Source organism: Grampus griseus, assembly GCF_964374135.1.
Source record: "Grampus griseus genome assembly, chromosome: 14".
In the NCBI taxonomy this organism is placed as follows: Eukaryota; Metazoa; Chordata; class Mammalia; order Artiodactyla; family Delphinidae; genus Grampus; species Grampus griseus.
Genome location: NC_139008.1, coordinates 72,105,373 through 72,117,916, shown reverse-complemented (window position 1 = coordinate 72,117,916; position 12,544 = coordinate 72,105,373). Strand labels below are relative to the sequence as shown.

Genomic DNA, 12,544 nt, shown 5'->3' with positions numbered 1-12,544 from the left:
GTGATTCCTTCGTAAAGTTTTGCTTTTGGAGGCAGCAATATCATTGGATAATGCATGTCTTTATAGAACAAAATGGTTAGATCATCAGCTTACACTCGAAAAATACGTATGGTTTGTAAGTTGCATTTGAGTTATTTATATTTGCATACTTTGACAGACAGCATTAATGTGTATTAATATTCCTGCTGTAAAAACATTATTCAAGCCAGAGCTCCTGGCTCTGAAAGAGTCCGTGGCATGTGTAGAGCCATTCTGCTAATAGAAAGGTTCACTTGTATTTTTGAATTATTGATGATTGCTTGTTACTAATTTTTTTTTCCCAGAAAGGAGGAAATTATTAATGAAGAGATCATTGCCAGTGTGTCTGACATCTATTAATGGTATCATCTTGCAACCAGCTTAAAAGAGACAGCTGGTCCATGAATTTCTGCGTGGAGACAGCTCCAAACGTGCTGACAACTCTGTGGGAGGGTGGGGCTGCCAGGCGTGAGGCCTGGGCATTGGCACGGGCGGCTGGTGAGAGGTCTTCTCCCGGCTGGCATGGCCTCATCCAGGGCTGTCAAAGGCTTTGCCACAGAGGGACCAGGCGGTAGATGGGCCATCACTCTCCTGACATCTTTCCAAACTCTTCTGTTCCCACGGGAGCCCATTAACACCTTTTTGCGCCACTCACTTACTGGCATTTCCTCCACGCGTGTTTTAGATCTGTGGTTTTTCAACTTGAGCTCGCATCAGAATCACCTGGGAGGCTGCTTAAAACACACATTCCTGGGGCCCACCTCCAGCATTTCTGATTCAGTAAGTCTAGGGCAGGGCCTGAGAATTTGCATTCCCAACACGCTCCCAGATGATGCTGGTGCCACTGGTCCAGGGAACACACTTTGAGAACCAGTTTTTGACCAATGACTGTCAGATTGTCTTGTAACACTATCTCCGGAGAAGGGGCCGGCAAACTTTTTCCATAGAGGGCAAGGACGGTAAATATTTTCAGTGGTCCAGGCCAGATGATCTCTGTCACAGTTACTCAATTCTGCCTCTGTAATGCAGAGAGCAGCCCTAGGCAATATGTAAACAAACACACAAGATTGTGTTTCAGTAAAGCTTTATTTATAAAAACAAGAGGCAGGCCGGATTCTGGCTTATTTGAATAATGTTTTTATGGCAGACATATTAATATGCATTGGTGCTTTTGTTCCCGAACCAAACTTAAGTCCGCTTGCCTGTGTGCAGTAAAGCCAATCTACTTACACTGGGCTCTGGTGAAGGAAAGTGCAGCATTTCTTGCAGGGCACCAAGCAAGGAGTCCAGCGCAGCTAGCGCTTTAAAGACCCGAACTCCCTGAAGGCTTTCAGGGAAAGATTTTTAAAGACAGGGTAAGGGAGGGGGGTTGTGGGATGTGTGATAAGCTCATGGACATTCTTCTGATTGGCCGGTGGTGAGGTAATCAAGAGTCAACATCACCAGCCTTCTGGTTCCAACTGGTCTGGGGTCTACTTGCTGGTGGGCAGCATACAGTTAACTTCTTCCACCTGGTGGAGGTTTCAGTATCTGTAAAACAGCTCAAAGGATATGGCTCAGAATATTATCTCTAGCCCTTGAGGAAGAACTAAAAGTCCTTGTCTTTGTTTAATGGCTAAGCTATTATTATTTTGTCCTGCTTGACTGTTTTGCTTTCTTTCTGCATTTTTCTCACTTCTCTGATTAAATGTACTCTTTGGAACTCAGGGAAGCCTAGGAGGCTACAGTTTTTCTACAGACAAGAGGCAGGCAGAGGACCTAGGTCAGGGGCTGTTCTAGGAAGTCCCCATACACTTTCTGTCAAGACATGCAAATATAAATAACTCAAATGCAACTTAAAAACCATAAGTATTTTTCAAGTGTAACCTCACGACCCAACCATTTTGTTCTATAAAAACATGCATTATCCAATAATATTGCTGCATCCCAAAGCAGGAATCCTTTTCAGGTGGTAGTGTTACTGAGCCCAAGCTTGTACTGCTCGTTGCAGGACAGGCCAATAAGTCAAGAGACGAGTTGCTGGGGCAAAGGAAGAGCGACTTTATCCAGAAAGCCAGCAGACTGACAAGATGGTGGACTAGTGTCCAAGGAACCCTCTTACCCGAGTTAGAATTCAGGCTTCTTTCATACTAAAAGGGGAGGGGGTCAAATCAAATATTTCCTCGTTCTGGTCAGACTGGGGGGAAGGAAGGGATGTGTTATTGTCTTCCTTCCTTCAGCCATTCACAGGTGGACCTACTCAGGATGTTTGCTGTGAGCTAGGCCAAGGTATTTCAGCTTAATGCTCATTACCTGGGAGACAGGATTCCCAGAGATGGGCCATTATGTATAATTTAAGCTTATAGGCAGCATCCCTCTAGTGATTAACCTGTAATAGAATACAAAGGTTCTTCCCTATTACAGTAGTTTTCTGACCCTGCTTGAGAGCAGCACTGTCTAATAGAACTTTCTGCAAAAGTAGCCATAGGTAGTACACAGATGAATAAGCATGGCTGTGTTCCAATAAAACTTTATTAAAAAAAAACAGGCAGTGGGCCAGATTTGGCCCATAGGCTGTAGTTTGAGCAGTGCTGTCTAACAGAATTTTCTGTGTTAATGGAAATGGTCTATATCTGTACTGTTCAATATGACAGCCACTAACCATGTGTAGCTCCTGAGCACTTGAAGTGTGGCTGGTACGACTAAAGACTGCATTTCTAAATTTTATATTTAAACGGCTAAAGGTGCCCTGCACAAGAGCAAGGAAAGAGAAGGCTCCAGTGGAGGGCCACTCCTTGGCTGCCTCCCTACACAGGGTGTTGCCTCTTTGAGCCTCAGTTTCCTTGTGTATAAGATGGGGATAAAACAGTAGCTATATATCACTGGGCTTTCCCCAGGGATAAGTGAAGCATCTTGGCCCAAGTTGTCTTCCCCTGGTCCTTTGCTCCCCACTGGAGAACTGTAATCATTGGGGGCAGGGGAGGGGCTGGGGAGATGGAGGTCACCACTGGGATCTTTACCTCCCTTCTCCTTGTCCAGTGTTTCCCACGAGACTGTAAGCTCCATGAAGGCAAAGACCAAGTCTGCTGTTCAAGCTGCAAACCCACAGCCCTGCCATCCCTGGCACATGGCAGCCAGCCCAGCTCACTTGTTGAAAGAATGCCCATGTTTCAGGCTTCCCCTCAAACTGTGCTCAGATTAAGTGATCTGCAGCTAAAGTGTCTGAACACTCCTGTCTTGGCCCCCACCAGAGCCGAAAGGGGAGCCACTATGCAGACAGGGACACTGAGGCTGAGAGAGGTCTTGCCAAAAGTCCCACGGGGTTAAGGGCAGAGTCATCCCAAGGATAAGGAGCTACCTTCTTGAGTGGAATTGAAAGGGGCTGGGGGCCTTTCCAGCCATCACAAACCCCACCCCAGGCCCTGGCCTTCTTGCTTCAGCACTGACACCGAACCCAGCCCTGAGCCAGGAGTGAACACGTGGTCAAGTTCCCCCAGCTCCCCAGGCTGATGGGGGGCAGGTGGGAAAGCAGCCCCTCCTTTCTAATCAGCACCGAAGTCCCAGTGAAGGAGGGTGGGAGATGATGCTGTCACTCTCCATGAACCCCCTCCCTTGAGAAACCAGTCATCTGTGGCCCTGAGCCAGCCCTCCCCCTCCCCCATCAACCTCCCATCACCCAGCAGCCCTGTGTTAAGTGGCCAGGTGCCCTTTGAGAACTCAGGCTTGTAGAAAAGACCCAGGGGACAAACCACATTCCCCCCAGTGTGAAAAGCATCCCCACAGCAGCTGTCCCCGGGGGTCTTGGCACCAGGCATAGAGCAGGAAGTGCCTCTCTGCCAGAGTTTCACAGAGAAGCCTTAAGGACCAGCATGGGCTAACTGGGGAGATGATGCAGGGAAGGGCCTTCCAGGCAGAGGGAACGGCAGGTGCAAAAGCACGGTGCTGTGACCGGAGTCAGAGTCCTGTTGGGCAGCAGGTTAGGCTCCTGAAGGAACAGAGGGGTCAGTTTCCGGGTGGAGGGCAGCTGGGAAAGCACAGAGGGCCATGGCTCGGCCTGGGCAGGCACAGGCTGGTGCTAAGGGCAGGCACTGGCTCTGCTCCACCAGCTCGGTTACCTTGCGAACAGAGCTTTTTCTTGGGGCCACGTGAACCCCGTTCAGTGGGATTTTTTAAGGCAGTGATATAGCATCTCTAGAGTGTGGGTGTGGGAGGGCTTGTGCCCTGAGGACTCTAGGAGAACTGCTACTTAATACTCTTCCAGAAAGTCTGAGACAGGGCATGATTAGGAGCCAAAGGGAACCAGGACAAGTTAGAAGCTCCTTAGTGGCTTAGAAACGTCCTGCTCCCCTGGGTCAGGCCCTGGGATCCGCCATGCCCAGAGTCACAGGTCATGGGCCTGGGTCAGGCCTCCCTAATAACTCCCCTGCCTGAGACAGGGCTCGGGTGACGGAGGAAGAAGCCAGCTGTTCAGCTCTGAGCAGAAGGGATCTTCCCAATCCAACTGTCCCGAGAGCCAGTCATCTCTGTGTCCCCTGAGACTAGCAGACCAGGGCACATGGTTAAGTGCCCTGTAGGTATTTGTAGAATTATTAAGAAGCTCTGAGGCAGCTGGTAATAGGTCCCACTCCCAGGCCTCTCCCCAGACTTGCAGAATCCCACTCGCCCCAGGCAGGGGTCTGGGAAGCAGAACTAGGCTAGCCCAAGCCCTTCACCTGTGAAGGTGGTGGGGGGCAGCTAGACAAGAGTTGGAAGAATTAGCCTGGGATTACAAGTGTAGCATGGGGGCAGTTAGTGGTCTCTATTCAAGGCGACCGTTCCACTCCATCTAGTGGGAACTGGAGGGCAAGAGGGAGACTCTGTGTTCCCTGCCAGAGCAACTCAATCCAGAGCCCCAGGCTCCCCAGTTTTGGAAACCCTAGCCATGCCCGACTTTCATATTTCTCCCAACAGTCTGTCCAGTCCAATCCTTGGAGTCCCAACAAGGATGAGACTGGGGATGGGGTGGGGGGCTGGGGCTTGCTGAAACAGAAGAAGGAGGGCTTTGGCCAGGTTCACAGAGTGTGAACCCCTTGAGCTTTGCCCAGAGGCCCCGCCCCTGGCTTTTACAGCCCAGGCCCCCAGCCAGGACCAAGTGGCACCTGGTCTCTTCCATGAGATCCCCTGCTCCCAGGAGAGCAGAGTCCCAGCCTGTGGGCTGCAAGGGACAGCTCGGACTCTGATCTATGGTTTTAGGCTTTCAGCCTCAACCAGGTCTTTGTTCAGACCGGGAAGAAAAAGGAAAAAGCTACAGAGATCTGTCTCCGGAGAAGGGGAAGGGGGAAGGCAGCAAGAGAGACTGGGATGCCTCATGCCCAGTCTTCACCCTCTCCCGTGTGGGGTGGTGACAAGGGAGAGGTGTGGGTGAATGAGAGGGGTGCCTGTGAGGCTGATGGGGGGGGATTGCGGCGCGGTCATAGATGCACCCAGAAGTGTGTGTGTGTGTGTGTGTGTGTGTGTGTGTGTGTGTGCGCGCGCGCGTGCTAGAGGTAGGGTGACGACTCGTACATGAACTACTCATCGCAGGGCGTGCCCGAGACCCTCGCCAGCGGACACCTGCTACAGTTGAGGGGAGATGCCCCTCCCTTCCCCCATTCATCTGGTCCCCCCTCCCGAGTCGAAACGGCTGCCCCCTCCTTCCCTCCTCTCGCATCTGTCCCCCCACTCACCTGTTCTCCCACGGCTTCTCTCTCTCTCCCTCCTCCCCCCACCGCCCCCTATACCTGCACCCCAGCTGGGCAGATGGTGCGCGGCAGCGCGGCCCGGGGGGAAGGGGCGAGGACCCTGCGGGGCGCATGACTGTAGGAGCCAGCTGCCCCGAGCCGCCCGGCCCGGCGAGGGAGCGCGGGGAGCCCGCGTGGGCCAGGCGCGGGCGTGCGCGAGGCGCGGGCGTGCGCGCGAGGGTGTGTGCGCGGCCGAGGCGGAGCGTCGGGCGGGTGGGCGGCGGCGGCGGCGGCGTTAGGACTCCGGGGACACCGCCCCCCGCCCCCCGCCCAGCATCCCGCCCCCGCCCAGCCTCCCGCCTCAGTTCGCGCTGCGCCTCGGCTTCGAGCGTAGCGGCGCCGGCTCCGCGAGCCCAGCGGCGCGTACAGCCTGCGGCCGCGCCGACGATGCGGGGCCGCCCCGCGCCCGCCCCAGTCCCGGCCCCGGCCCCCGCGGGAAGTGGCTGAGCCACCGCCGCCCGGATGGCGAGCCTCGCCGCGCTCGCCCTCAGCCTGCTCCTGCGGTTGCAGCTGCCGCCGCTACCCGGCGCCCGGGCGCAGAGCGCCGCAGGTAAGTGCGCCCCCGGGCCCTTCTCCCTCCCCGGCGCGTCCGGGCGCCTGCCGCCGGGCCCCGGGAGGAGAAAGTTGTGCAGGCTCGTGGGGGGTGCGGGGGGCGGCTGGCCGGAGCCCGGGTCCCCGACTGCAGCCGCGGGCAGCCGTGTCCAGGCGCGCCCGGGCCAGCGTGCCCGGCCCCCGGCGTCCCTCGGCCGGCAGCTTTCGGCGAAGTGCGCCGCTTTACTTTTCTGCGGACCCCCCGGCCTCGAGTAACTTTCCGCGGCTGTGGCGAATATTTCCGCTCGCCGCCTCCCACTTGTCGGAATCTGTCACTTGAGTGTTTGGGGCGGTGAGATAGAAAGCGGCATCGACGCCCGGGGTGGAGCGTCCTCTCCACGGCAGCCTCCTGGGCAGCGCGCGCTTTTCGTGGGGAGGACCGGTCGCCAGCAGGCCGAGGCGGCCAGGGCGGTGGCTTTTCTTGTCTCACGGGAGAGACAGGCGGCCCCAGACTTGCTCTAACCACGCTGCTTCCCTGAGCTTGTCCTTACGCCGCTGAAGGCACCGTGGAGGTGTTGGTGTTAACGATAGAGACGGCCATCCCTCCTCCCTACCCCGTGGTTCTTATCCGAAGCAAATGGGCGCCCCTGTTAAGGCCCTTCAGGTGGAGGGGATTTGACCTGTGAGCGTGTCTGCTCCAGAAAAGTTTGGGGGACTCGTATTTGGATTTGACCATGAGGAGAAGGCGAGCAGAGGTAGTTTCTCCTGTGTGTGTGTGTGTGTGTGTGCGCGCGCGGGCGTTTGCCCTGGCATGCTACTAATGGCAAGTTGGCATGCACAGGAGGCCTCCAGGATCCGGGAGCTTACACATCCCCAAAGCCCACGGCAGGCAGCTTCCAGCCCTGAGCCCCCAAAGAGTAGGCGGTGGGGGAAGGAGAGAAGGGAGAAAGGGGTGCAGGTGTGCTTCCAAGTTCAGAATCACCTTGCAGTTTCCAATTAGCTCAGGTGTGACCACGCTGAGGGGAGATTGCTGGGATCATGGGGGCAGGCTGAGATGAGCTAGTGGGACTTAGGAAAAGATTCGTTTTGGATTGATGAGTAACAGCGGTGCCCATCTATTATCACGCTGAAAGAAAGAGAAGGGAAGAAAAAGAAACTGTGGGGGAGTGTAACCTCTTTAAACAGGCTGCTTCTGAGGTTAAGAGCCGCTAGAGTGACATTCCACTGGAAATGCACTGGAGTCTTCCTTCCTCCAAAACAGGAACTGAATATGGGACTTCTGCGAAAGAACAGCTTGTTTCGTGGCTGGGAAGTTAGGCGACTAGGACACTTCTTTAGAGGTGTGTGAAGCTTAAAGGTTGGTTTAGCAAGTAAGAGAGGAGGGACAGCCACACATCATTCTGAAGATGGTGCACAATTCCTGTTTTCCTCGTTTTGGGTCTGTGTTAGGTGTGCTAGGGCAGGGAAGGAGGAGGATGCTTGGGGGCAGTCCTGGGGACCAGGCATCATTTGTGACTTAAATTTTTACTATCCTCCAAGGCCTGGCCGGCCTGCCACCCATGAATAGTACTCAGGTTTCTGCGGCAAGAACCAGTGTCAAAAATATTCCTCCACGGGTCTCAGAGCGTTCTTGGGTGGCGTGCGGTAAAACCGTACGGGCTTGGGAAGCTGCCCGATGCTAAAAGCCGGCTCCGGATGCTCCCGCCAGGTGGCGCTCGCTCACAACTGTTAAAATGCAAATATAGTTGCTTTTATCTCCGGAATAGAACTTCTTTTCAGTTTTTAAGTGAGTAATGTGTTTATTCAGCAGCCTTTTGTTAAAACATTTAGAGAAGTGTGAGGAGCAAGCACCTTTTCTTTGTTTGCTCTTCGGAACACAGGGGAAGGAAAAGCAATCCTGGAGTACAGTTTGGGAAGAAATTTAAGGCACCATGTTTCTTTTGATTCGACCTGAGCTGAGTGGCTTCTGCAAACCTACTCTCGTGTATACTTAGCAAGTGGCTGCGTTTGTTCCAGGGGCTCCTTAAACGAGGGGGGGCGGGGATTAACTTGTGTTGGAGATATGATGCATTCTAAGCCTCACTCATTTGTAAAAATGGGGATTTTCTGTATGTATTCTCTCCTTTCTGGTTTAGTGCTAACTAGAACACTTAAGTTAATTATTTTTTCCAGGTTTCTAACATCTGCACTTGTAGATGCAGGAATGCTGCAAACGCTGACTTTTAAAAATGGACTTATCTTCTTACTTTATTTATAAACACAGACATTGTTGGAACCCAAATCTAAATATGACTATAGTTTGATTTCTTTGAAAGAATCTGATTTAAAACTTGTGGCAAGTTTGGGTAAATAATACGTTTAAAAACTCAGTGGTGTGCTCTCCATATTCTTTTAATCTGAAAATTCTCAGTCTCGAAAGCAATTTCAGTTTTTAAGCTTACGTCCAGTACACAGTTGGGGTAATATATTTTGCTGTAATGTGTCAGTCACAGTGTCCAAAAGTCAGTGGTGAAAGCTTGTCATCAAAAGGCAATTTCTTTCTTCCTTCTTGTGAGATGTGTTTCATGAGCCAGGATTATTTTTGTAAGCAATGATGGCAAAAAACAACAACAACAACAACACATTTTAAATCAGCTTCTGAAAAGTGTGGCAAAAACATGATTTGGGATGAGGAAAGAAGAAAACAGTTAAACAAATGGATAAGGGGGTAATTTGTTTATTTACTAGTGGGTTTCAGCATCTGTACATTGAGAGCGAAAATGGATCTGAGAGGGACTGACTTGCCATCGCAGTTGTTAGTGATGTAGTCATTTAACTCGATAATCATTGCCACATACCTCTGGGGAGCTGTTAGCAGTACAGTCTAATTTTACTTTCTCTCCTGGATTGCTTGATTTGTTTCCTAATAAAAGAACCATTAATGTGCAAACCTGGCTAGGATTCTGTTTCAGCAACAACCACAAACATGTTCATAGTGAAAACAGACCACCGTCTTGGGTTACAACCCACTGCCTTTCTCCTCTCCTTCTTTTCTTCTCGCTTAGCTCCTGCAGGCTCCAGGCTGCCAGCTGAGATGGCATCCTCTGTAGTAGTGTAACTGTCACCTTTCAGAGCCACAATCACAGGACATTACATCATCATTTTTTTGAGCACGGGATACTCCCATGACTCTCTGTCAGCGTGTTGCTGTGGAAACAAGAGCAATGCCATATAGGCAGTGGGTCCTTGATACACAGTTTTTGATGATGATGAAGAGATGGTAGAGTCTCGTGGAACCTGTAATGGGGGACGGGGGAGTTTAACTCGGGAGGCAGCCTGATTGAGCAAAAAAGAGTATGAGCTTTGGAGTCTGAAGTCCTCATTTTAATACTGCCCCTGCCTCTTTCCAGCTGTGTCAGCCTGGGCAAGTCATTTACTTCTCTAATTCCCAGCTTCTCATTTGTCAGGTGAGAATGATTATAGCTGCCTCACTGGATTTTGTAAAGACTAGATAAGATGATGCACGAAGAGTGAGTGCATTGTACTACTTTATCCTGAAGGGGAGCCTTTTCTCTTACTTGCCCTGGCATTGATGCATGTACACAGGCCAAGGGGGCACTGATGATAAGCTCAGTTATGAATTGAAAATTAGATGGCTGGGTTTTGGTGATGACTTTTAGTGTTTCTCTTTTTCTTCTTTATGGGGGCTTGATTCTCTGCAGCGACTTTTAGAAAGAGATTTGGAACGAAACAAAGGTGATACCAATACATTTGGCCATTCAAAGGTTTCGATAGGCGTGTTTAGTTCCAAGCATGTTTTACCTTGTAAATGAGAACGGATGGAAAACAGAGTGGTCGCACATTGTAACGGGACGGTGTTCACATACGTCTTCCCTCCCTTCCTACCCGCCTCCTCACACTGTCTTCCTTGCCTCTGGCTCTTCCTGCTGCTCTACTGCCATCTTTTCCCTAACCTAGAAATCAAGCGCGCGGCACTGTGGGGCTGTGAGGGGAAAGATGCTTTGTGCAGTTGACAAATAAGCAAAGACTAAGTAAACACACAGAGGGCTGTGGCGGTCCAATAAATAAAAAAGCTATGAGATTATTGAAAACAAACCATCCCTGACAGGTGTAATAGCATTTGCAGGCACATTACGGAATTGGGGCTAGGAGGCAGCACCATGTAGATATTAGAAAGTAGTTAGAGTGTCTTGTGAAATCTTATAAAATGGATTCAAATTGGTTTGGAGAGGAAGAATGCTGTGGGTTTTCTATGGATTAAGAGCAATCAGATGCAGCCCAAGGGACAGCGGGGATCACTAGTGTTGTGTGCAGGTGGGACAGGGTGACCAGAGGGGGTGATGGGATTCAGCGATGGATGTGGTCTTGCTGGACACACCCTTATTTGCCTGGAAGAGGGAGAAATGACCATGATCATATTTATTTATTATCTATTGGTAAGAGTTACAGGTTCTAGAAAAGATACAGAGGGACGCAGTGAGGATGCGAGGTATAGATCCCAAGGGATCTGCCCGAAGTCAACTGTGAAAAATGGGAATTAATGTGTCAAAAAGGCAGAGTGGTGAAAGAATGAGGAGCCCCTGAGAAACAGTGACCCTTTGGCCTGTTTTATTTCAAAATGTCAGCGCTGTTTCCCTTGGCACATCCTAGGTATTTACCCAGGTGAGGGCTGCTCAGAAACCCCACCAGATCCACCATCAGACTGATGGGTGACTAATAAATTGAAGTGAGTCTCCAGTGTTACAGACAATTTCTTTTTCACACTCTAGCCAAGCTGCTGAAGTATATGTGACACACACATTCACTGGTGCACAAGTGGAACTGATAGAAAGTCTTTCCAATTTCTTGAATATTCAGCTTCCAATCTTCATTTGATGCTGGAGGGAATAAAAAAATGGTGACGCCACTTTGGTAAATGGTTTGGCAATTTCTTTAAAAAGTAAAACGTACACGTGCCCTAGGATACAGCCATTTCACTTCTAGGAATACACCCAACAGAACACGTGCCCTAGGATACAGCCATTTCACTTCTAGGAATACACCCAACAGAAATGAAGACATATGTCGACACAGAGACACGTACGTGAATGTTCATAGCAGCGTTATTCATGGTTGCCAAAACTTGGGAACAGTCCGAATGTCCATCCACTGGGAATCCATCCAGTGGAATACTACTAGCAATAGAAGGGAATGAACTACGGACAATACGCTACAGCATGGACGAACCTCAAAAACATGACACTGAGCAAAAGAAGCCGGTTACAAGAGATTACATATTGTATGAAATATTCAGAAAAGACAAATCTATGGAGACAGGAGGCAGAACAGTAGTTGCCTGGGGCTGGGCACGGGAGCAGGGATCTGTAGCAAGTGGGCATGAGAGAACGTTTTGAAGTGATGGAACGGTTTGAAAACTGGAAGGTGGTGATGGGTGAGTAACTCTCTAAATCCCAGCTCCTGGCTTGTCATATGAACTTGGTGAGTTACTTCACGGTTCTGAATCTTTATCTCTGCATCTGTAAAGGGGGCACACCAGTGCCTTGGTGTTGCAAGAGCCAGAGGTAACTCCTGTGAATTGTCAAGCTTGGTTCCTGGCACAAAACAGGCACCCAGTAAGCGGCATCACTCTTACTTGTGCCTTACCAGTCTCCAGAATAGTTTGTTGTATTCATTATTTGCAAGGCGTTATTTTTGGTTTGGTCTTCCACCCCTCTCGTAGGCTCTTTAGACTGTGAGTTAAATCAATCAGCTGACGTTTCTTCCCTCTCATCAGTTGGGCAAAAAATGAAAAAGTTTAAGACTGTCAGGTTTTGCTAAGGATCTGAGCAATTAGGTGGCTTTGTTCACTGTTGAGTAATGACTATTGAAACAGCTGTTTTCAGTGCTCACTTGGCAATGCCTATTAAAATTGAAGATGTGAATGCTTTGTGCCTGGAGTGTTTTGGTAGGGTTTGGATTGGGGCGGGGGAGGGAATAGACCGTTCATTCGTTTTCTTTCTCGTTGAGCCAAGGATGTAGAAATTTAACAGGAGGGTGGAAGCCCCCTTGCTTGGGAGCGGATGCAACATGCTTTTGGCCCACCGGCAGTTCATGTGCTGCTCTTAAGATGTTTATTAACCTCAAACATTCTGGACGTCATGACAGTTGTCGTCTTCCAGGGAAGGACGCAGTGCTGTCACCCACATTCCTAGCTCCAATTTCCCAAGACCCTGGAAAGCCTGTTCCTCTCGGATCACCCAGACTTAACTTTACTTCCC

General features: G+C 50.6%; 1 protein-coding gene across 1 annotated transcript in view; it reads left to right on the top strand.

The window, feature by feature from the left end:
• Positions 1-6,218: 6,218 nt before the first annotated feature.
• Positions 6,219-12,544, top strand: part of PTPRT (protein tyrosine phosphatase receptor type T) — a gene marked incomplete at both ends in the record, with an annotated part of 1,086,576 nt that continues 1,080,250 nt past the window's right edge. Inside the window, 1 exon segment of the mRNA XM_082671082.1 lies at positions 6,219-6,306. Coding sequence (XP_082527208.1) covers positions 6,219-6,306 — 88 coding nt within the window.